General features: G+C 42.4%; 1 protein-coding gene and 1 non-coding gene across 2 annotated transcripts; both read right to left on the bottom strand.

Moving 5' to 3' along the window:
- Positions 1–5,135: 5,135 nt before the first annotated feature.
- Cnih4 (cornichon family member 4) lies at positions 5,136–21,125 on the bottom strand. The gene is made up of 5 exons (XM_075989339.1): positions 20,976–21,125; positions 17,886–17,954; positions 15,032–15,144; positions 9,637–9,777; positions 5,136–5,732 (listed from the first exon to the last, which is right to left on the bottom strand). Exons 1-5 carry the CDS (start codon positions 21,042–21,044, stop codon positions 5,705–5,707), a joined length of 420 nt encoding a protein of 139 aa, XP_075845454.1. The 5' UTR covers positions 21,045–21,125; the 3' UTR covers positions 5,136–5,704.
- Positions 15,916–16,072, bottom strand: LOC142859253 (U1 spliceosomal RNA). The gene has a single exon (XR_012912166.1). It is a non-coding gene; the product is annotated as a U1 spliceosomal RNA (small nuclear RNA).
- Positions 21,126–25,417: the final 4,292 nt, after the last annotated feature.

Below are 25,417 nucleotides of genomic sequence, written 5' to 3'. Positions count from 1 at the left end.
TTGACTTCTGCAGTGAAATGAAAGGCTTATAGACATTCTCCAAATGTATAGACCTTGTTTAGATGCCTATGTTAACAAACCAACTACAGAACTTTTGAGCCCTCATGGGTTATTTAATATAAAGAAATGGTAAACAGTCTTACTCTGGAAGAAAAAGCAAGAGGTTTGTGGATTTGAACCTGCCTGAGCTACATAAGGCTCTCCCTCCTCCCCGTGATAGTTTATATAGAGCGTATTGGCACTATATTTGTGTATGCTTTAAGATTCTAAATCTAAAGTGATCTTGAACTTGCTTCAGAGCGTGGTAGGCAGGAAGGAGGTAGGTTATCAGTACAACGCACTGATTATTACAACTGGTAGAAAATATCAACTAAGAAACCTGGGGTCATCTGTAGCGGCTGGAGATGGAGCTTGGTGATTTCAGTATTTGCCTACAAGTGTTTGTGAAGTCAATCTCGGTTCCCAGCACTAAAAGAAACATTCTGAAGGCAATAGCTCAGCAGATAAAAGCACTTCCTTATAAGCCTGACTTCAGTCCTCAGCACTCACATAAGAAACCGGATATGGTGGTGTGGATCTGTAATCTTGGGAAGACTGGGAAGCAGAGACAATAATCACCCGGAAGGTAGCAGGCCAGCTATCCTGGAGTATGCTGTGCGGTGGCACAGAGAGACAACTCCATTTCAACAAGATGGATGGTGAGAACTGATCCACAGAGTTGTCCATTGACATCCATATCCCTTTGCCCCAGAAAAAGAATGTGCAGATTTGCTAGAGGACTTGCCTTGTTCCACAGGTCTCTGTTGTCAGTCATAGCCCTCAATTAAATAAGGTTCAGTTCAGTCTGTGGAATAAGCAGGCCCAGAGGTAGATCAGATCCAGAGATTTCAAGGAAACTTCTCGCAGTTGGATCCATGTTCTCTTCCTCAGAATGAGCAGTGTGAAGCTAGCTTTGGGAATGGACAAAACGCCTTTGTTCAAGTGCCAACTACAAGTAAATGGTTAGGGGGTAATGGATGTATAAGGTGAGGTCAAGTCCCCTCAGTTGACATCACAGATCCCAGGGAGTAGGCTGTGTGGAAGAGATGTCAGGAGAGTCATGGAATAGTAGCTCAATCTTACATTCCAGTCCTGGGGTGTATAGCTCAGTGGTAGAATACTTACTTACCTTACAAGTAAGCAAGGCCTTGGGTTCATTGCCTACCAATGCAGAAACAAAAACTTAACCTTCCAATCTGATACATAGAGGAACTTAAGGATGGAGAGATGGTTAGTGGTTGAGAGCACTGACTGCTCTCCCAGAGGACCTGGGTTTAATTTCCAGCACTCACACCTGTCTGTAACTCCAGTTCTGGGGAACCTAACACCATACCAGATGCACATAAAATAAAGTTAAATACTTAAAAAAAAAAGAAGAAAACAGGAACTTAGCATATTTGAGCAGTGTAGCTTAAGCAGGCCTTGAAGCAGTGCTGCCTCCGCCTCTGGAGTGCTGAGATTACAGGTGTCCACCTCCTCCACTAGCTTTTAAATCAGCACACATTTTGACTAGGTTCTAATATTTAGTGGAAACTGATACATAAGTGGGACCCAAGATACAAAAATGGCATTTTAACAGATATGGCAGAGATTGACAACAGGAAGCCAAACCTCTGCTTCAGTAAGTGGACTGTAATCACCCACCTATCACACCCTCTTCTCCACCCAGCCTCACAGGGAGCAAATGAAAAGCTGTCTTTCTAAACTGAAATGACCTTTCTGAAAAGCATCCTGAGTGTAGTACCAAGTTAGTGCTGTGACTTATGTGGTAACTACAGTCGAGGCTTTGAATGACCAAGTCATTAGCTAGCTTCCTGCCTTTTAGGATATTTGAGAAAAGTAGGCTAAATCCAAAAGCTTCACTGGAAGTCTTCAAGGACAGACATATTTTGAACAGCCTTCCTAACCAACTTTACTACATCAAAAATATTTCAATCGGGAGAGAAATGGGAGGCAGTGACGGGGAAGAGACAGAAATCTTTAATAAATAAATTTTAAAAAATTAAATTAAAAAAATAAAATTAAAAAAAGACTCCCCTGTGTAAAGATGTTATATTTAATAGATAAAAGGACAATTTTTATTTCGGGGAAACTCTGAAATATAAAACACCTTGACATTTTTGATTCACCATGTCGGCATATCATGTTCAAATAGACTTTATTCTGTGTGGTTCAATAAAAACTTATATAATTTCAAAAGAACATGGTGTCTTAGAAACAACTCTCAGAAGGGGCAAATTCTCAGCACTTTCTGGAAATTTAGTTTGTTTGTAAAACAATAACTTGTCCTCATTAAAACTTTCAGGAACTAACAGCGAGTTTTCCTACAGGCAAAAAAAAAAAAAAATATTTCAATCTATTCTACTACAGGCTATGCCTGGTTTAAAGGACAAAGTGTGGGATGTAGCTTGGTTGATACTGAGTTCTAGACCAGTCTAGGACACAGGAGATCCTATTCTTAAAAATGAATGAATGGCCTAGGGAGATGACTCTCCAGTTAAGAACTGGCTGTTCTGGAGGACATGGGTAACTAACAACCAGCTGTAACTCCAGTTCCAGGGGATCTGATGTCCTCTTCTGGCTTCTAGGGGCACAGACATGCAATCAGGCCAAACACCTATACATATAAAAACACTTAAAAAAAGAGAAAATCTCCGATTGCTGATCCTAGATGGCAAACATAATTTCAAATTCTACCCTTCTGTGGTATTGGAGATGAAACCTATAACCGTGCTCATGCCGGAAAATTACACGAACACCAAGCCACACCCCAATTCAGCCTACTCCTAAGTTACTATCATCATTATTATTGCTTTTTCAATACAGACTGGCTTTCAACTCAGAAATCCACCTGCTTCTGACTCCAGAGTGCTCGGATTAAAAGCATGCACCACCACTGCCCGGCTACTTCTGCATTATTAAAACAAGTTTATCTAGATATTGGAGAGAGATAGTTACACCTAGTATGTGATAATGCATAATCTGATAAAATATTACTTGTAAGCAAAATTAATTTCAGCAGACTGAAGTAAATCCAATACAACAGTTTCTCTTATAAGCCCAGAAGATCTTACAATACTTCTAGTGTGCAGCACATTATTGGGCTGGTGACATGGCTTAGTAGTTAAGAGCACTGGCTACTCTTCAAGAGAACCAGAGAAAATTCCCAGTACTTACATGGCAGCTTGAAACTGTAACTCCAGTTGCAGGGGACCTGATACCCTCTCAAAGACATACATACAAGCTAGACAATCAATATGGTTAAAATAAAAATGTCATTTTAGAAAAAGAATACTTCTAAAGTTAACTGCCTTGAAAAAATAGAAAGATAGTGGTGGGCTTTGATTCTGATGTTCCATTGCTGCTTCTCTGAATTAAAGGACATCAGACTTCTTGATGAAAGAGCAATAGAACAACACAATCAGATTAGCTTGTTATTCAATAGCCATTTATTGTTTCTGTGTGCAAGGCACTGTATTAGGCGCCAGGAGAGAAAGGAAGACAATACAAACATGATCAGAGTGGACTCTGCTCTCCAGGAGCGCACAATCTAGAAAGAGACCAATTGCATACAAGTGACAGCATATGGAAAGTTGTGAGCACTTTTTCCCAGGAGACAGTACAGAGGTTTAAAGTTAGACCACATCAGAGGGAGGCCTCTGGGTTCTTGCTACATTCTCCTCTTGAGTAGCAGGCATGAAAAGGGATATGACACAGCATAGAAGCACCCAATGGTAGGTCTGCACTGGCCAGGCCCTCGACACTAAAGCTTTTACAGCGGGCACAGGAAGACAGGAACTGAACTGGAGTTCAGATGTCCACACTCTGAGACCTCTGTCTCCATCTTGGAGATGAGAGTGCTAGAATGTAGAGCCTCACCGGTCCCCTGCAACGCTCATCACTGTACAGCAGCACTGTAGGCACGACCACTTAGGGCCAGTGCTTGCATCCTCATTTTCAGGGTTTATAGAAAACACCCCTCTCCAAAAATTCCAGAGGAATGACTCTCCCAACCCCTTCCTGGCTTTGATATACACAAGCAATATGAGAAACAAAGGGGTTTTGTCTGTAACTAGTGTTTGAGAACAAAGTTTGGTTATTAAAGACTAGGCAGCTTGTGCCTGGCAGACAAGTGACAGCCCAAGGGTGCTCCACTAATTGCTTTCAGTTTGGGTGAAGAATACTTGGAGAAGATGAAACATTTTAGCCCAAAGTCCTTCACTACCTTGGAGCCACTTGAAGTATGACAGCCTGTCTCAGTTCTATGAATTCTCCAACAGTTCTGCTTGGGAAGCTTGAGTAACACTGACAGGCAATGGCAGGTGGGCTGTTAAGCAGAAGGTATCCCAGGGAGAGAAGTAAGAAAAAGGTAAACACAAAGTAACTGTAACAATGTTACAGCTTCTTAGCCTGTTCCCAGGCTGAAACACAAGATTACTGTTGGGAGAATTCCCATGATTTCAAAGTCCCAAAGATCCGAATTTATTTTGCACGCCATCCCAAATCCTTTTGTCCAGTGTAGACAGAGCACCTCTCCCATTCTGACAGGGAATCTCACTTCCTGGCTGTCTTGCTTCTACCAATTCTCAGTAAGACAGGCAACATTTAATCTTCTGGGAAACCACACACTGTTTTACCACCAAGGTTCATCATGCCAAAGTTAACAGTCATGTTTTCTTAAATATCAGTGCTTAAGATACCAACATTAAAGTGCAAATAGGACTGAGGAAGAGCTGCCAGATTCAGGCTACACTGCAAGATATGATAAACAGAGTAGGAAGTTAATTGCTTCTGCCTGAGCCAGAGTTTAAAGAGGGCTTAGGTACTGCCGTGTGCATGCAGTGGCTTGTACTGGGTTTCCCAATCCACAGTGATGAGGCAGAAGAAAAGGAGGTGAGATTAATTCTGCACCAAGTGAGCACTCACAGGTTGTTTCACTAACAATGACCAACCAGTTTCCTAATTCTGAGTGACTTCTACCAAATCACCTCTCCAAGCCCATTAAAACATATTACTAGAGATGAAATACAAATGGAACAATTATGATGTCTGAGGGTGGGGTGGGGAAATTTAAAATGAAAGCTCTTGATAAAATCTTGATTTTAAAATTTATTTTTCCTTTATATGCAGGAATTACATTGTACCTGGGCACATGCCTTATAAGGTTTCAAATACTGCAAAGAAATATATTTTAAAATGTCATTTTCTGTTGAAAGGCTTAGCTGAAAAGTCCTCAAAATCCTTAAGCCACATTAACATGAAGTTTCCACAATATAAAGAAGGGGTAATTAACTTTCTTCTTTTCTCCAGGTTTGTATTGCTCTCTGCTCTGGCTTTTCAGACTTCAAGACAACCCAGCTCATTTAGTAAGGGCTCTTTTAGGTATGTCCTTTATCTCTTTGGCATGCAAAACTGGCACACATTCCTACCTCTACCAAACAGCCACAAAGGACACGAAACACCTTCATGAATCAGAAATCTACAAAAACTCAATTCATTTTTTGTAAATACTTTATGTGGTAAAAATACAGCAAAAATAGTTTTTTTGTTCAAAGACCAAAATATATACTGCTATGGTCATGGTTTTAAGGGTGGTTTAAGTCGTCTCTGGCTCCTCAATTGTGCAGTGTAGTGTAGGTTGGCTTCAACCCCGACTTCTCCAGCTTCAGTCATTTATCAAAGCTAGAATCATACTGTGGAAAGAAGAACTGGAATTACTAACGTTTCGTTAGGACTCTCCTGGAATCCAGTCTATTCAGCCCTGCTTCCCCCAGGCTCACTCACTGCAGGCACTTAAACCTAATAGCACTACTCAGATAAAAGCTTCTAATGTTTTCACTAAAATAGTAAACAAACTGAGATAAGAGGAAGAAAGTAAAATCTAAAACCAATTTGGTATTGTCATTAAAAAATAAGTAGGGAAGCCGGGCGATGGTGGCGCACGCCTTTAATCCCAGCACTCGGGAGGCAGAGGCAGGCGGATCTCTGTGAGGTCGAGACCAGCCTGGTCTACAGAGCTAGTTCCAGGACAGGCTCCAAAACCACAGAGAAACCCTGTCTCAAAATAAAAAAAAAAAGTAGGGGCGGGGCTGGAGAGATGGCTCAGAGGTTAAGAGCACTGGCTGCTCTTCCTAGAGGATCTGAGTTCATTTCCCAGCAACCACATGGTGGCTCACAACCATCTATAATGAGATCTGGTGCCTTCTTCGGGAATGCCAGCAGAACAGTGTGTACATTATAAATAAATAAATCTTTTAAAAAAAATAATAATAAGTAGGGGCTAGAGAGACGGCTCAGCAGCTAAGAACACTTTGCTCTTCAGAGGACCCATGTCAGATGGCTCACAACAGCTACTTGTAACTCCAGTTCCAGGGGACCCAGTGCCTCTGGCCTCCAAGGGCTCCTGCACTCACATGCACTTATCCACATGCACAAGCACTCACACACACTAAAAATAACAATAAACTCTTTACAAATAAAATATGGCCAGGCACATGCCTTTAATCCCAGCACTGAGGAGGCAGAAGAAGGCGATCTCTGAGTTAGAAGCCAGCCTTGCGAGTTCCAGGACAGTCAAGACTATACAGAGAAACCCTGTTTCCAAAAAACAATAAAAATAAAATAAAAGCTAAGGCCAGTCAAAAACCACCACCACCAACCACACACGTTAACTCCCTATCCAGATGTCTGCCTTGTGCAGAGTCCCAGCAGTCTGCTATTAACCCAGTAGCTTCTATTCACAAGGAGCCTTGGAAGCACCTCCTTTGGGAAGCTGACCTTGTTCATGCTCCTGTGTGGTCTGGCTTGCAAGCTAGTAATGATGAGTGAGCTGTGAGGACAGCAAGACCCAGGCCCCTCTTTCACTCTGTATACTACTCCAGACTGTAACTGCCAACCTCAATGCTTTCACACAGGATCTATGTGACATAAAGACAGGAAATACTCAAGAAAATCACAATGACAGGGATCAACCTCACTCTTTTTTTTAAATATTTATTTATTTATTTATTATGGACACACTATTCTGTTTGCATATATGTCTGTAGGCCAGAAGAGGCCACCAGCCCTCATTACAGATGGTTGTGAGCCACCATGTGGTTGCTGGGAATCGAACTCGGGTCCTTTGGAAGAGCACACAATGTTCTTAACCACTGAGCCATCTCTCCAGCCCCTCAACCTCACTCTTGAAAAATTGATCAAGATCAATCTTGATCAACAGACCAAAACTGGCCGGGCGATGGTGGCGCACGCCTTTAATCCCAGCACTCGGGAGGCAGAGGCAGGCGGATCTCTGTGAGTTCGAGACCAGCCTTGCCTTTGAGAGGCTGAGACAGCAGAATCACAAATTCAGGACCATCCAGGACTACTTAGTAAGTTATAGCAAGATACTATTTCAAAAACAAGAAAACAAGGGCAGTGGTGGCTCACAACTCTAATCCCAGCACTCGGGAGGCAGAGGAAGGTGATGTCTATGAATTCGTCCTCACATCAAGTTCCAGAACAGCCAGGGCTGTTACACAGAGAAACCCTGAACCGAAAAGAAAAACAGGGCCGAGCGGTGGTGGCGCACGCCTTTAATCCCAGCACTCGGGAGGCAGAGGCAGGCGGATCTCTGTGAGTTCGAGACCAGCCTGGACTACAAGAGCTAGTTCCAGGACAGGCTCCAAAACCACAGAGAAACCTTGTCTCGAAAAAAAACAAAAAAAAAGAAAGAAAAAAGAAAAACAAACAAGAAAACAAAAAAGTGGAAGTAGTATTTTAGGGGCAGGTTTAAGATGTTATTCTTTAGAGCCTGTGTGACTCTTGTCTAGAGTGCTCTCCCCTTTTCTATCCTTCCTTTCCCCTTGTTAGCTTAAAAGCTTGTCATTTTTAGCCACATCATTGTTGCTTTACCTCTGAATGTCATTCATAGTTGAAAGGGTTGGAATGGATGCTTTTGTTCTAAAGTGATTGTATTACCAGTTAATCAGCTTTTATTTCAGGGGTTTTATGCTTCTCTCACATCTGCTACAGTAGCAGGCATTCAGGGATTGTTAAATGGAATTAAAGTTTTGGAAAAAAAAAATATTCCCATGTTTAAAGAATGGTGGAGCCCAATGGGCCTTTGGCTTGTAGGTCAAGGTGTTCACCTAGTGGGATCTGGGCTCTACTACCTAGTGTGTGATTTGGTAAGTGCTCTTAGCCTCTGTGTGCTTTGGGTTTTCTTCTGAAATGGGCTATTACTAATTTACCTAATGGATTATAGCATGAACGAAGTGCATGTAAAGTGCCTAAGTTTATTACCTATAGTAAATTCAAAAATCTTTTCAAATATTAGCGACTACCTTTAATCTGCACTGTATACTGAGTAAGTTTGATATGCCTATTTGTTAGTAACACCAAGGTTATATTTCTGAGCATTGCAGTAGTTTTGGTCTGTTTTTTTTTTTTTGCAACACTATTCCTGGCTAAAATAATGGTTTTTAAAAACCAGTATCGTGGAGCTGGAGACATGGTTCAGTGCTTAAGAGCACTTCTTGCTCTTGCAGAGAACCCAGTTTCAGTTCCCAACACCTATATGGCAGCTCCTAACTGTAACTCAAGTTCTAGGGGATCTGAAGCCTTCTTCTGAGCTCTAGAGCACCAGGCACAAATGTGGTACTCAAGCATAAAAGCAGGCAAAACACCACACACATAAAACTACAATAACTGAAAACCAAAACCAAACTATTATCTTCCCAGAAATAGAGGTTCACACCTATAAAACCAGCACTACGGACATGAGATAAGAGAATTGCCTTAAGTTCTAGGCCTGACTGGACCACATAGTGAGTTCTAGGATAGCCAGGGTTACATAGCAAGATCCGGTCTTAACCAAAACAAAACAAACAAAAACTTACAAACAAACACTTTAAAATGTTTTAATGAGTTTTTTTTTTTTTTTGACTGCATCTATGTCTGTACACCATGTGCATGCCTGGTACCCACAGAGGTGAAACCAAAGCCAGAGATGGAGATGAGCTACCATGAGGGTGCTGGGACTCGAACCTGGATCCTCTGAAAGAGCCAGTGCTCTTAACCACTGAGCCATCTCTCCAACTCCCTTTTTCTATTATTCCCCCCCCCCCTTTTTGTTGAGAGAGGATCGTACCATGTTGTCCTGGCTGGCCTGAACTCACTATGTAGGCCAACTCAGAGATCTGCCTGCCTTTGCCTTCTGAGTGCTGAAGTTAAAAGCATATGCTAATAGTTAACCATGCTAATACTATGCCTGGCAGAACAAGAGTTTCTAATCATTAGGAACACACACACACACACACACACACTTCCATAGCTTTTTGTAATGAAACAGTGATTCTAAGACAGAAGATGAATAGCAATGGCAGTTTTAGAACTTAATAGCCTCAACAGTGAAGGAATAGCTTAGGTATTATAGAAACCTCTTTTGGGTTAGATAGAACACTAAATTAATGACATACATAAAAAAATCTCTGCAGACACAATAAATTCACATAATCCCCCCAAAGTTTTACAATGCCAGTACAAAATCTTACAGTACAGTAATACCTCATGAACCAAACAGCATCCAGTATGCTGTAAAAAGGACTCTAAACTTACCTGTAGAGATACATGAAGAAACAGAGCAGGTAGAAACCAAGCTTGATCATGGCTTCTTTCATGTGTGACTTTAACTGCCCCCGATTGTGTATTTCTGTTGGATCAAACACTCCCATATTACCACTTGGCACCATAATGAACCTGATAAAAGATATATACATTAGAAGGAAATTAAATCTCAGCGTGAATACTGAAAAACAGTAATCAACCTGCAAATGTAGGCCAGTCCTTGCAGCCTTAAATTCAAACAAAATAGAGCAGTACAATGACATCTTGGGCTACCATTTGGTTTTCCTTTTTTTATTTTTCTACCCACTAAAACAAATGTAGTAATAATACCTAGTAAATTCTGAGAACTTTTAACACATCGTCTGTCTCTCTTTAGCTCTTTCTCACTAGATATAAGTTAAAAGAGGTTCCAAAACCAAATTAATGTATTAAAGTTCTCAGAAGCTTCTTAGGGTTTTTTTGTGTTTGTGTGTGTAATGTACATGTGGAGGCCAAAGGTTGATATCAGGTGCTTTCTTCAATTGCTCTCCACATTCTGTATCAAAGTAGGGTTTCTTTATATATTTATTTATTATGTATACAATATTCTTTCTGCATGCATGCCTGAAGGCTTGAAGAGGGCACCAGACCTCATTACAGATGGTTGTGAGCCACCATGTGGTTGCTGGGAATTGAACTCAGGACCTCTGGAAGAGCAGGTAATGCTCTTAACAGCTGAGCCATCTCTCCAGCCCAAAGTAGGGTTTCTTGCCTGAACCTAGAACTCTCTAATTCAGCGGTTAGATAGCCAGCTTGTTCCAGGGCTCACGTGCCTCCACCTGAGAGTCAGGATTACAGGCAGGCCCAGGCCAACATGCCCACCTGTTATTCATTTGAGTGCTGGGATCTCAATTTCAGCCGTCATGCTTGTATTTTGACCACAGAGTCATCTCCCTAGCCCCTGTTTTTCAGACAGGGTCCCACTCTGTTGCCCAAACTGGCCTCTAACTCACTATACAATCAGTCTAGCTTTGAACCCGAGGATTATTCTTTCCCAGCTTCTTGAGTGCCGAGATTCCAGGTATGTATCACCACACCTGGCTCTCAGAAACTTGTTATGTAAACTGAGAAGGAAAACTATGCGAGAACAGACGCTTATGCCTACACTTCACCCAGACCGTGCCACGTGTGCAACACACGTCTGAACCCAGCCCCATAAACAGCCTCCTCCTGCTTGCACGTCCAGGCTTCTTGATTCTGTTGGTCTTGCCACATACAGTTTCTCAATGTCATTTCTGTGAAATGTAAAAGCCTCTCTGAGCTTCACAAGATTTAAACTCTCCCCTAAATCCTACTGACCTAACCATACCTGAATAAATACCTACAAAAAGCTTCCAAAAGATTACAATTTAGATCACCTAGTTCCTTGGTGATCCTTAAGGTTTTTTCCAACCCCAGTTCTTGCTCTCTCATCTTATACAGCCAGCATACTGAATTCCTGTCTTTTGTTACCCTTTATAAGATATCTCTTTTTCATTCCCACTAATACAACCCTTTTCCAACAAAATGTTCTCTTCTCTGTTCTCTGAACTGAATTCTCAGTATCCTGGCCCTTCTCTATTCTATACTCGTGAAACTTCTCTATTCAATACATACTGCTTATGAAAAGTCTCCCTCAAGTTATTTAAAAACATAAAGTGTGGGGTGCACATGTGACTCAGTGGAACAGCTTTTTCCTATCATACACAAAATCCTGAGTTTAGCTGGTTGTGGTGGGCATACCTTCAATCCCAGATTGGGGGAAAAAAAGAGTGCTTATACAAGCTACAAATAAACTTTGACATGCTAAGAGGCCAGTCAGAAAAGACTGTGCACTCCTCTTTATATGTGTCTTTCCAGAATCTGTAAATGTAGCAGTCAAGTAGATAGGGCTGTGGGTGAAATTCGGTTGGCAGAGTGCTTGCCTAGGTTGCACAAAGCTCTGGGTTTGGTCCCCAGCACTAGTACATGCCTGATATCTCACCACTTGGGAGGTAGAGGTGAGAGAGATTCAAGGACATCCCTCATCTACTGTACAGCTAGTTTTATGTCAACATGATTGTCTCAGGATTGCTAGTGCTGATGAAACACCATAACCAAAAGCAACTTGGAGAAGAAAAGAGTTTATTTGGCTTATACTTCCATATCACAGTTCATCAATGAAGTGAGTCAGGGAAGGAACTCAAGCTGAGCAGGAACCTGGAGGCAGAAGCTGATGCAGAGGCCATGAAGGAGTGCCACTTTCTGGCTTGCTCAACTTGCTTTCTTTTTTTTTTTTTTTTAAATATTTATTTATTATTTATTATGTATACAATAGTCTATCTGTGTGTATGCCGAAGGCCAGAAGAGGGCACCAGACCTTATTACAGATGGTTGTGAGCCACCATGTGGTTGCTGGGAATTGAACTCAGGACCTTTGGAAGAGCAGGCAATGCTCTTAACCACTGAGCCATCTCTCCAGCCCCCTCAACTTGCTTTCTTTCTTTTTTTCTTTTTTCTTTAAATGGTTCCTTTTTTTTTTAATATTTATTTATTTGTTTATTATGTAACAATGTTCTGTCTGTATGCCTGCAGGCCAGAAGAGGGCGCCAGATCTCATTACAGATGGTTGTGAGCCACCATGTGGTTGCTGGGAATTGAACTCAGGACCTTTGGAAGAGCAGGCAATGCTCTTAACCACTGAGCCATCTCTCCAGCCCTCAACTTGCTTTCTTATAGAACTCAGGACCACCAGTCCAGCAGTGTACCCATCCACAAATCACTAATTTTAAAAGATGGCCCACAGGCTTGCCTGCCTTTGGCCTGATCTTACGAAGACATTTTTTCCCCCTCTGAGACAGGGTTTCTCTGTGTAGTCCTGGATGTCTGGAACTAGCTCTGTAGACAAGGCTGGCCTCAAACTCACAGAGATCTGCCTGCCTCTGTCTCCAGAGTGCTGGGATTAAAGGTGTGTGTCCCAATTACCTGGCTGACGAATTTTTTTCAGTTGAGGTTCTGTCCTCTCAGATGACTTTAGCTCATGTCAAGTTAACATAAAACTAGATGGTACACTGATACAAGATAGTCATTTCGGAAGAAGGAATGTCAATTGAGAATTGGCCCCACCAGATTGGCCTGTGGTGCATTTTCTTGACTAATGCTGATGTGGGAGGCTGGTCCAGGGAAAGCAAGCCAGTAGACAGCACTCCTCCCTGACTTCTCCATTAGTTCCTGCCTCGGCTATGGAAAAGTTGGCCAGTCTTTGTAATTCTTTTCTATATTATTTAATCTGTACTGCAAAAACAAACAAAAACCTCAAAATAAACAAAAAAATCCCAAACACAAATTGTGTACTTTGCAGGTACTAAAATGCAATTTTCTTTATTTCCAGTATTATAAAGACAAATAAAAGGCCTTATTTTCTCAAGCCTTCGACTATTCTTAGAAGAAAAGGATTTGAGACAGGGTTTCTCTGTGTAACCCTGGTTGTCCTAGAACTCACTCTGTAGACCAGATTGGCCTCAAACTCAGAGATAACCCACCTCTGCCTCCCAAATGCTGGGATTAAAGGCGTGCGCTACACCACTCAACTAGACTGCTGTGGAAATATACAGCGGTGACAACTGTGTTTAACAAGTCAACTCACTCAGGGAACCCCACCTGGCAGACTGTAGGGTTATTGACAGTGGATAACTAGTTGTTCCTGTCCGTGATTTTCTCGGGTACCACTGCTCTGCCTCCCTAATAAGAACAGTTGTGGGGTTCTTTCCACAGCACTTTGGTGGTGTGTTTTATACTTATTGGGCACACATAGCTATGAATGGTCAGGAAGATGATCCTGATGAATAGAAATAATACTAGGATACTTTACATTACTCACACTGACAAAGGATTCTCAGTCACAAAGACAGTCTTTTACATAGACAAGCTAACTTAGAGCAGATTCAAAGCAGGCAGGTTGATCCTAGAGACATATACACAAGGTCATTTTTCCATGAGTTGCTTTCCTGATTCAACAGCAGAACTTGAAGCAACTTTAGACTGTATTTACTCCCCAACCTCAAGGTTCAGCCAATTGTTTACTGTCGGGGAACTCTCACCAACTGAGAGCTATGTGTAGGGCCATGGTTGTTCACTGTCCAGTCATTGTGACATTCCTAGCCTGAGAGAAACTACGTGACTTATCTTGGGTTTTGGGAAGAGGGGTCGGGCCCTAAAAATGTAACTTTATTGTCCAGAGTTTAGGTGTGAGAAGGCAGTGGAGGCAGAGAAGGAGTGGCGAGGCAGAGACATGCAGAAGAGGCTGCTGTGGGAGAGAGAAGTGTGAGAAATGAAGAAGCGTGAGACGCCAGGTGGGCAGTGGTGGCCCACGCCTTTAATCCCAACACTCTGGAAGCAGACAGGCAGATCTCTGTGAGTTTGAGGTTGGCTTGGTCTACAAGAGCTAGTTCCAAGATAGGTTCCAAAGCTACAAAGAAACCCTGTCTTGAAAAACCAAAACCAAAAAAAGAAGAAGAAGAAGAAGCATGAGAGAAGTTTGAGAGAATGAATGAATGATAAAGAAGTATATGTGAGGGAGAAAGAGTGTGTGTGTGGGAGCTGCTGCTCCATAGAGGAGCTGCGCCTAGGATCTGTCCAAAGTGCTGTATGGGAAGAGGATATGTAAATGAGATGTCTAACTATGTCTCTGTGGAGATTTGTAACTGTGTGGAGGCAAGGAAAATGAAGCTGTATAGAAAAGAGATAAAGAAGAAAAATGTATGTAAAAGATATGCAGTCATGTGATAGAGATATTGCAACTGAATACTGAAATACATAACCGAGCAGAAGAGAGATGTATGCATGTAAGAGAGATTATCAACAGATTAAGTAAAAGAGATTAGCTACCATCAGGAAAGTGTGTGCTTGTTCCTTTTTTCTTAGGTTACCAGCAGAAAGCATGTTTCCTTATTTACCCCCAGATAGAAAAGTCTAGCCCATGCCACCTTGGTGGATTTTCCCACATACCCTGGTGCTAACTGGGAACTGCCCCCCAAAGTTAGCAACAGATCGCTCTTAAACACGTGACTGAGTCATGCAAACTACTATCTGTCCAATATACCAGATTAAACAATGATTTATTCTGCTTTCATAAGTACTTTGTTGTTCTTTATTTTATTCACTGGGATATTTTGTGGGGGAAATGCTCTTAATTATTTTCTTTTATCTAGGATTTCATGTAGTCTAGGATGTCTTCAAACTCACTAAATGGCAAAGCTAGACTCCAAACTCCTGATCCTCCTAATTCTACTTCCCAAATGTTGGGATTACTACCAGACATGCACCACCAGGCCCAGCTGTTAGTTTCTTAAGAACTACTGTCACAAAATGGTAAACAAACTATACTTACCTATATATATTCCAAATGGCAACAGGTAAGTTGAGAAGGAAGATGAACCAGTGCAATGAAACAAGCATGAGCACAGTGACAAGGGCGTGGCCAATCACCTCTGGTATCACCCACTGCAAGTGAAGAACAAGGCATTACACCTCTGACCCACCTTTCCTGTCTGAACATGACACAGAAGCTAAACTGATGAACGTGCAGAGAATTTTTATAACTTCCTACCCTAGGCAAATACGTCAGTTAACAGCTTTAAAATGAAATCTTTACGTCTCAGTTCTATTTCACCCTAAGCAAAGTCTCAGACTCGTCCATAAGCCAGTCTGAACACCTCAGGAAGAAGCAGAGTAATACTCACCTTCTATTCCAGCATCTATGCCAATATGCTAGAGTCTCCTGCTCTAAATTAGTGTGGTTCATATCCATATACATGCTTTTTCAGTTAGAATGTTCATCTTCAAATATTTCCCCATTCCTCACTCCCACCCTGTAGAAAAATTCCTCATCTCCATTTTCCCAAGGAAGCAAATGCCATTCAGAAAGATAAGATTAAAATAATTAGCAGGTGTAATGATAAGTGCCTGTGATCCCAGCACTAGGAAGGCAGGGAAAATCACTGCAAATTCAAGGCCAGCCAGGGCTACCAAGTGAGGTGCTTCCTCCAAAACAAGAACAGAAGTTTTAAATAGGAGGTTGGTGAGATGGTTCAGTGGTTAGTGCGCTGGCCGCTCTTAGAGGGCCTGAGTCTGTTTCCTAGCAGCCATAGAGAATGCCCACAGCTGCCTATAACTCTGAGGGGACGCCTCTTCTGGCCTCCTCAGGCACCTGCACACATGTGGCATGGACTCACACAGACACATAAATAAAAACATAATTTTTTTTAAATCGGGAGAGGGTGAACGTGTTCCCTCACTACCACAAATTATGCAGTCGAATTTCCTACATTTGGAGAAATCTCAGGGGTCAGCACAACCAGAATGCAATGGATAAGCCTTGCCCTGGAATACCACCTTCATGATCATGGTATCTCCCCTGGCAGGTTAGTATATAAATCATTTTTTAAATTATTAAAAAAAAATAGGACTGGAGAGATGGCACAGTGACTAAGAGTTCGTCCTTACCAGCAGGTGGCCGGTACTCACATCAGGTAGATCACAACCCCATATAACTCAAACCCCAGTGGGAACTGACATCTCTAGCCTCCGCAGGCACCTGTACTCCACTACCACATACGAACATACACATAAACATAACTAAAAATAAAAGGGTATTAACTTGAATAGCAATGGATGACAGAAGATTACTAAGCAATGTCTTTAAAAGTCAGAAAGAAAAAATCTTGCCACACACTATAACCCTGTACTCAGATAAAGAATCAAGGATTTAAGTAAGATATGTTCAAACATTTCAGAACTCCAATTCCTACATGTTGGCTGTACCTCAAGAAGCTACTCCCCCAAAATGAAGTTGTAGCCAAGAAGGAAGACACAAGATTCAAGAATCAGGGGCTCCACAACCAAATGAGAACTATGAAACAGCCTCAGAACAGCCAATTAGAGAGCAGAATGGCATGCTGGCCTGAAAAAGAAATGGTTTGGGGCGGGGCAGGGAGGGGGAAATGGGGGACTGATACATTCTTTTAATCTTTTACTAATTCATTTTGGGGGAAAGAAAGTAGAAGGGGTCTTGCTATGAAGCCCAGGATGGCCTCAAAATCATGGCAGAATTCTGGCCTCAGCCTCCTAAATACTGCCATTACAGGTACTGACTACCACAACCAGCATGATATCGTGTAGAAAATAGTATCAAAGGGCGGTAAACAGAAAACTAAGGAAATAAGAAATGTGACAGTTATTCCCCCCCCTACGCACACACACCTTTTTTCTCTTTTTTTCCCTTTGTTCGTTTGTTTGTTTTTGAGACAGGGTTTCTCTGTGTAGCCCTGGCTATCCTGAATACACTCTGCAGCCCAGGTTGACCTCAAACTCTGCCTGCCTCTGCCTGCTGAGTGCTGGGATTAAAGATGTGCACCACTACAGGGGTGGGAGGTGGGAGGTCTAAGGGACATATTATCACTGTCTACTCTGAGGCTCAGCAATGAAGACTTATATTTTTACAAGAGCAGATAGTAATGACACAAATACTGAAACATCAACTTACTCTGAAAAGAAAAAAAGATGGTACAACACGCCAGGTATGGCAAACAGCAATAAAAATGAGGAAGCAGGTGTTTTCAGTAAGGGAATAACTAACAACCAACTCCTTTGAACCTTGTTTTTTCAATAGACTTAAGATACGAAGTAACAATGGTACCGTTTTTTAAGTCAAGCAAAAAGTGCCCCTCAATATATTTTTACATGAAATTTTATCCAGAAAGCTTCTTTGTCCAGCTCATTAAATGGATCAGGGACAAATGGTTTTCCCCTATCTAGATAAACTCCCCACTTAGAGGACTTATGTCAATATAAAGTTATTATATTAAATATGAAATGGCCTTAAAACAAACTAACTAACCAAGTCCATTTTTCCCCACAAACCACACAAGAAAGATCTTTCACTCAACAAAAGGCAGACTGAACATTTGTTCCATGAGTGGGAGGTGGCAGTATGGGCACAGAAAACAGAACAATCAGCCTCATGTAGACAAGAAGACCAGAAACATGCATAGTAAGAAACAATATTTAAAATCAGATCTAGCATAATTTCATGATCTAAAATACTGTAAAACACAGCAGTTCTAGCTACAACATTTCAGTGAATAGTTAGGAATCTAAAAGAAAAAAATGCAAATTCTGATGATCTATAATAAAACTTAATAATGAAAAGAATTGACTTCAACCAAAAATGAGCAATGTCTTACCTTGTTTAATTTTGAGCAACATGATCTAGCATTAATGTAATCACATTCTAAATCAGACAATGTTATGATCTGATGGTTAAGATAAGGAATTACATACATAATTCTTGTGTTTGTACAGTCTATGTATGTGCACATGTATGCACCAGAGGTTGGTGCTGGCAATCTTCTACTTCTTTCCACCTTCGTTTTATTCTCTGACTAAACCTGAAACTTGTTGTTTGACTAGACTGGCCAATAAGCCCCTGGGACCTTTCTGCTTCCACTTTCCCCAGTGCTGGGGAGCAGAACTAGGTCCTTTCACAACAGGCACTTACCCTAATGAGCCGTCTGTCAGGAGCACACAGACTTCCTGTTTAACAACCAAGTATTATATATGTTTCAGAAAGCAATTCCAGCACTCAGGAGACTAGTGGATTAGAAGTTCAAGGCCACCCTCACCTATGTAGTGAATTTGGATATCAAGGGCATTACAGGATACAATTAACACTCTCTCAAAAAAAAAAAAAGGTAAAATTTAGCAAAAAGTAAAATGTTCTCAACCAAGTATCACCTCTTCATCACTTTCCCCACAAATTCATAACCAGACAATGCCAATACCACAATTAACACTATAGTTCAAATTCAGAAGAACCTCTTCCCAATAGGTTTATCTCCCAAACTCTCCTAGCTTGAATTTACTCTGCAGATTCAGCTTCCTAATAAACTGTTGTGTTTTGAGCTTCTAAAGTAACAGAATTGCATGTGCTTATCATATATAAATGTTTCAAACAATATATACATTGTAGAATGATACAACCTAGCCAGGAAGGATGCATTATCTCACATGGTTACTTCTGTGGTAAAAAGCATGTAACTTTCAGTCTTCCAATTTTTCACAAAAGGATACATTGTTAACTGTGGTCACCATATGAATGTATTTCCCCTACTCTCTTGGTCCAGCACCTTATCTGTTCTATGGAGGTGCTCCACCATTGAGCCACACCCCCAGATCAACAAGAGATCGCTGGAACTTATTTCTAGCAGAAATTGTGTATCCTTGACCTAAAGTACTTCCTTAAGTCAAAAGTTTGCAGTGACTCACTACTGCCCTCCTCATTTATCTGATCTAACTTCCTTCCCTACCTGATTTCTTGCTACAGCCTAAAGCAACCATGAACTCCTGGTGCTCTATAACTATCACCCAGAAATGAACATGCCTGCCCTGCACCTTGCTCTGGCCAGTGACTGTAAATATCTGTCCCCCTTTTCCTGCAGGTTTCTTGACTACTCAAACTCTCCACACTCCTATAGTCTCCATGAAGTCTATTCTGACCGTTCTCCAACTATTCTCTGTCACACTATTACTGCAACTAACTATCCTACAACACAGTAGTAATGTGTTTTCACCAAAATGCACCCTGAATGTGTAGCCAATGTTAAATATTCCAGTTAACATATACATACATACATGATCTGCTATAGACCAAGACTGTTTTAGATGATCAAATCTAGTTTTCCAAACTGCAATAATAATAATAAAAAGCATTTCAGATTGTCCAACAACTCTGGTTCCTTTTATCACAAGCTAAGCAATGGTCATCAGAACTTCAGCAAGAGATGTTTTCCCTTTTAGTCAGTTCCTCAAAGGTAATAAAACACAGGGCTCTTTTTATTAGAAATCATCAAAGTAAAAACTGATGCTAAATAACTGCAATTGGGCAGACACTGCTGGGTGTTTAACACAAGTTCTCATGGTGTGTATCTAGGAAACAAACATCTCCAATCCTAAAGAAGCGGGTAAGAGACAGTGAAGAGCAATGATTTCTAATTCCAAATTTTGCCCCTTCCTATTAAAACAAACTGTCAGTTCACAACAAAGTGGAAAATATACTCTGTGCTGCTATCCTAAAGTTGCATAAGGCCAAAAAACAGGTTAAATTTGATCAGAAAAAGGGACGTGATTTTGAAGGAAAAAGGGTAACATGCAAAAATCCTAGTGCACTTTTCTAATCACAATTAATTAATTAAAACTAAACTGTTGCCGGGCGGTGGTGGCGCACGCCTTTAATCCCAGCACTCGGGAGGCAGAGGCTGGTGGATCTCCGTGAGTTCGAGGTCAGCCTGGTCTACAGAGCTAGTTCCAGGACAGGCTCCAAAGCCACAGAGAAACCCTGTCTCGAAAAAACCAAAAAATAAAAAAAATAAAAAATAAAAAAAAATAAACTGTGGGCTGGGCAGTGGTGGCGCACGCCTTTAATCCCGGCACTTGGAAGGCAGAGGCAGGCAGATCTCTGCGAGTTCGAGGCCAGACTGGTCCACAGAACTAGTTCCAGGACAGGCTCCAAAGAAACCCTATCTCGAGAAGAAAAAAAAAACTGGACTGTGTATTACACTACAGCACTACAACACTGTGCTACAAGCACTATGATCCCCGAAGACCTGGAAGAGATGTAGCCACACAGCTACTACAGTGTTAGGTTGCTGAACATCATTTCCCGGTCCGGAAAATATTGTTTGAAACCTTCACAGAAAGTACTATAGAAAATACTGACTTTTAACACGAGCAAGCCTTTTTCTTTTGTTTGTTTTTGTTTCAAAACGGGGGACTAAGTCAAATATAGTTACTTAATTTACAGATCTCCCACTACCGAGGACAACCAGAAACACTTTGTGGATGCTTCTGAAGAAACTCCTTTTTAAAAACACTCTAAAGGGCCGCACGTGAAGGAAGCACATCGCCGGTTCTTGGAATGAGTCATCTCCTGGGTGTGGGGAGTCCCCAGAAGCACAGACACCCGAGAGGACAAAGGGGCAAGGGTGCTATCGGGGACGAGAGAAGGCGGCAAAACCTTCCGCCCGCCAGCACCGGCCCCGGGATGCCTCGATCTCCCGGGGGGCACCTGCGGGCGAGAGCAGACGGAGGGGCGGCTGAAGGAAGCTGGCTTAGGCCGGCTAAAGACCAAGCTCGGCTCCTCCGCTCGCGACCCGGGCCCGCGCCGCCGCCCCCTCACCCCACACCTGCCAGCGCCCGCCCGGCCCGCCCTCCGCCCATTGCCCCGGCGGCAGCCCTGGGGATGAGCGACAGCCCTAGCCCGTCTCAAGCAAGGATACGAAGTAGACAGAGAGGAAGATAAGCGCGCAACAGTCGAGGAGCGAGAAGAGGAACACCACCGCCTCCATCCTCCTCCGCCGCTCCTCCCGTCAAACCAGCTCCGGGCCGCGCCGCCGGGACAGGCGGCATGCCGGGAGTTGTGGTCCAGGAAAGGCTCCTCCCGGCGCGATGCATGATGGGAAATGCAGTTCGCTATTCTTCCCACCCCCACCCCCACCCCCAATTCCCCGCCGAGGGGAAGGGGAGGCTGGCCACAACCTTAGTGAAAAGCTACTGACACCGAGCTGGTAGCCCGCGGACACTAATAAGGAGTTACCGTGTGTGAAATTTGTGTTTCTTTTACTTTCCGTCCATCCACCATTGTTGGTTTCGGGAGGAATGGGCTTTTTTTCTTCCCCCGGTGGTAGGGGCTCACCCTGTAGCCCAGGCTGACCTCTAATTTGGGTTTACAGGCCTGCGCCTCCACACAGGGCCGCTTTAGTGTCTGCTCGCTACTTACCTGCATCCTACAACGTCTCATCTCAAATACAAATCCAGTCTTACCACTGCTGGCTTCAGTCCCTGACCTGTTCCCCCAGAGCCTGCCCAGCTGCTTGCCTATTCTCGGTTACAACAAGCTTTTTCATCTCTGAATCTTAAAATCTTCACAAGGATCCGGGGTTTTACTCAACCGTTCATTCTCTTAGCAAATAGTTCTGACGACACCCCTACTGTAGACCGAGAGCTGTCTTACACTTCAAGTGCAGAAATGAACGGAACAAACAAGTGCTCTGGGGGGTAATAAGGCAGCAATTAAATACTGAAAAAGTACTTCAGTGGGTGACAGGCCTTTAGAAGCCAATTACGCATCCATTTATTTAACTTGTGTTTTATGAACAGTCTACGAGGCACTGCACTGCTCTAGGCCTCAGAGGTACAAGGAACAGAGACTGAGTGTGCCACCAAGACTGCAGCTTGCATGGGAAGGGTCGGGGAGACAGAAGGTAAACAGTATAGATTGAAAGCACTTCTAAGCACTGTGAAGGGCATGAGGAAACACCTGAACACCAGCCGAGACCAGGCTGAGGAACTCACACAGCATTGAAAACAATAGCATTGGGAGATGTGCAAGGGATCAAAAAAGTTTAAGAAATTGAGTTTTAAGAAGTCAAAGGAAGCCGGACAGTGGTGGTGCACGCTTTTAATCCCAGCACTCTGGAGGTATGGCCTGGTTTACAAGAGCTAGTTCCAGGACAAGCTCAAAGCTACAGAGAAACCCTGTCTCAAAAACAAAGAAACAAACAAACAAACAAAAGCAGGACAAGGTCACATGCACCTTGAAAACTTTTTTGTGTGTGTGTGGGGGTGCGATTAGCTTTCTGTAATTTTTTTACATTTCTTAATTTAGTGTATTTATGACTCGGTAGGTGCACACGTGGAGGCCAGAACTAACACCTGTAGGAGTTAGTTCTCTCCCTCTCCCACGTAGATTCTAGGGACAGAGCTCGCACTGTCAGGCTTGGCTGCAAGCCCCTTTGCTTTCTGAGCCATCTTCTCAGCCTACTTAACTTTTACCTGAAAAACCACCCAAGAGCTTTAAGAGAAGTACCTTGATTAGCTTTACTTTAAAAATATATTATTATGGCCATTTGGTGTATTAAATGTGTGAAAAAGCAGAACAAGTTTATCATCAGTAAGAAGGTCACTTAAGAGAGAAGCTTGATAAGAGCATTATAAGGAAGCCAAAACAAACTGGATTTGCCTCACAGTGTCGCAAATCCATAGACTCATTAAGGGTTCATAGGTCAAAGCTACAAGTACAGTAAAGATTTCTGTACCAGATTATCACTATGCTCCCACTGTACCTTGCCCATGCCTCTATCAAATCAGCTCTCTAACGTGTGTGTTAGTGTCTGGGAGGCACTGTTCTAGGCCTTAGAGACGCAAGGAACAGAAATGGAAGGTGCCCACAAGACTGTACCTTGCATGGGAAGTGTTGGGGGAGACAGAAGGTAAACAGTGTAGATTTAATGCACTTCTAAGCACTGTGAAGGGCATGAGGATACACCTGAACACTAGCAGAGACCAGGCTGAGGAACTCACACAGCATTGAAAATAGCATTGGAGGGCTGGAGAGATGGTTCAGTGGTTAAGAGCATTGCCTGCTCTTCCAAAGGTCCTGAGTTCAATTCCCAGCAACCACATGGTGGCTCACAACCATCTGTAAAGAGGTCTGGCGCCCTCTTCTGGCCTTCAGGCATACAGACAGAATATTGTATACATAATAAATAAATAAATATTTTTAAAAAAAGAAAAAGAAAATAGCATTGGAGATTTGCAAGAGATGGAAAAAGTTTAAGAAATTGAGTTTTAATCAAAGGAGGCCAGGCAGTCCTGGCACATGCCTTTAATCCCAGCATTCAGGAGGCAGAGGCAGGTGGATCTCTGTGAGTTTGAGGCCAGCCTGGCTGGTCTATGCAGTGAGTTGTAGGGCAGTCACTACACAGAGAAACCCTGTCTTGAAAAACCAAAAAAGAAAAAAGAATCAAAATGGGCGGGGCCTGGAGGACCTGGGTTCCATTCCCAGCACGGAGGCTCACAACCATCTGTAACCCCAGTTCCAGGGGATCTGATGCCTTCTTCTTGTCTCCTCAGGCACTGCATGCATATGGTGCTCATACAGACTTGCAGGCCAATCACTCACATACTTAAAAAAAACTAAAAAATTTAAAAAATAGGTTTAGAGAAGTCAAAGGCAGTCAAATATGCATGCTTAGCCAGTCATTCCCCACATATGATAAAAGGCAGCATATCTTGTTGGGTTTTGTACTCCTAGTACCTTCACTGTAAATAACTAGTGCTTAATAAAATAACTACAAATGAACATCAGAAGAGACTTCGTTAAAAACAAACCGGGCCTGAAGAGATGGCTCAGAGCTTAAGTGTACGTGCTGTTCTTCCAGAGGACCAGGGGTTGACTGCCAGCACCTACATGGTAGCTAACAAGTATCTGTAACTAGAGTTCCAGGGGATTTGATGACTTCTGGACTCTGGGAGCACTGCAGCATGCATGGTGCACAGACATACATGCAGGCTGTAGTTGGACTTTCCCTTGGGTGGTCAGTTCACAAATAACAACACAGAGACTATTATTAATTATGAAAGTATAGCCTTAGCTTAGGCTTTTTCCCAACTAGCTCTTATAACTTAACCTGTTTCTATTAATCTATGTTGTCATATGGCTTGGTTACCTCTTCTCTGTACTGTATGTCTGACTTGTTCCTGGTCTCAACGGTATCTCCTGCAGGTTTGGATTCTAACCCTGAGATCCTCTTTTTCCCACCTAGTCTCTCCTGCCTAGCTATTGGTCATTCAGCTATTTATTAAACCAACCAGAAGGTGCCTTAGGCAAAGACACATCTTCACAATGCAAACAAATATTCCACAACGTTTCCCACTTTTTGTCTAATCAAAAAAAAAAAAAGATTTTAACTCTAACATAGGAAACTACATACAATAAGAACAAGTATCAGGTAAAAACTATATTCACAATGTCCAGTCCATTTGTATTTGGCAAATTCAGAGAAAATACTTTAATTTATTTTTTTTTTGGTGAGTCCAAAGTTTTATACCCAATTTAGTTTCTATCATAACTAAAGAAAACTGTAACTAGCCGGGTGGTGGTGGCGCATGCCTTTAATCCCAGCACTCGGGAGGCAGAGGCAGGCGGATCTCTGTGAGTTTGAGACCAGCCTGGTCTACAGAGCTAGTTCCAGGACAGGCTCCAAAGCCACAGAGAAACCCTGTCTCGAAAAACCAAAAAAAAAAAAAAAAAAAAAAAAAAAAAAAAAAAGGAAGGAAGGAAAAGCTGACAAGAGGGCTGGAGAGATGGCTCAGGTTAAGAGCACTGCCTGCTCATCTAAAGGTACTGAGTTCAATTCCAGACAACCATCTGGTGCCCTCTTCTGGCCTGCAGGCATACACACAGGCAGAACACACAATAAATTTTTATTTTGTTTTTTTTTTTTGTTTTTTTGTTTTTCGAGACAGGGTTTCTCTATGGTTTTGGAGCCTGTCCTGGAACTAGCTCTTGTAGACCAGGCTGGTCTCGAACTCACAGAGATCCACCTGCCTCTACCTCCCGAGTGCTGGGATTAAAGGCGTGCGCCACCAACGCCCGGCTACAATAAATTTTTTTTTTAAATTTATTTTTTAATATTTATTTATTTATTTATGTATACAATACTCTGTGTGTATGCCCGCAGGCCAGAAGAGGGCACCAGACCCCATTACAGATGGTTGTGAGCCACCATGTGGTTGCTGGGAATCGAACTCAGGACCTTTGGAAGAGCAGGCAATGCTCTTAACCACTGAGCCATCTCTCCAGCCCTACAATAAATTTTTAAAAAGAGATAAAAAACTGGCAACAAGCCAAGCTAAGCCTGGGCATTTGTAAGAAAGT

Source organism: Microtus pennsylvanicus, chromosome 10 (assembly GCF_037038515.1).
Source record: "Microtus pennsylvanicus isolate mMicPen1 chromosome 10, mMicPen1.hap1, whole genome shotgun sequence".
Taxonomy (NCBI): domain Eukaryota; kingdom Metazoa; phylum Chordata; class Mammalia; order Rodentia; family Cricetidae; genus Microtus; species Microtus pennsylvanicus.
This window is presented reverse-complemented; position numbering and strand designations above follow the sequence as displayed.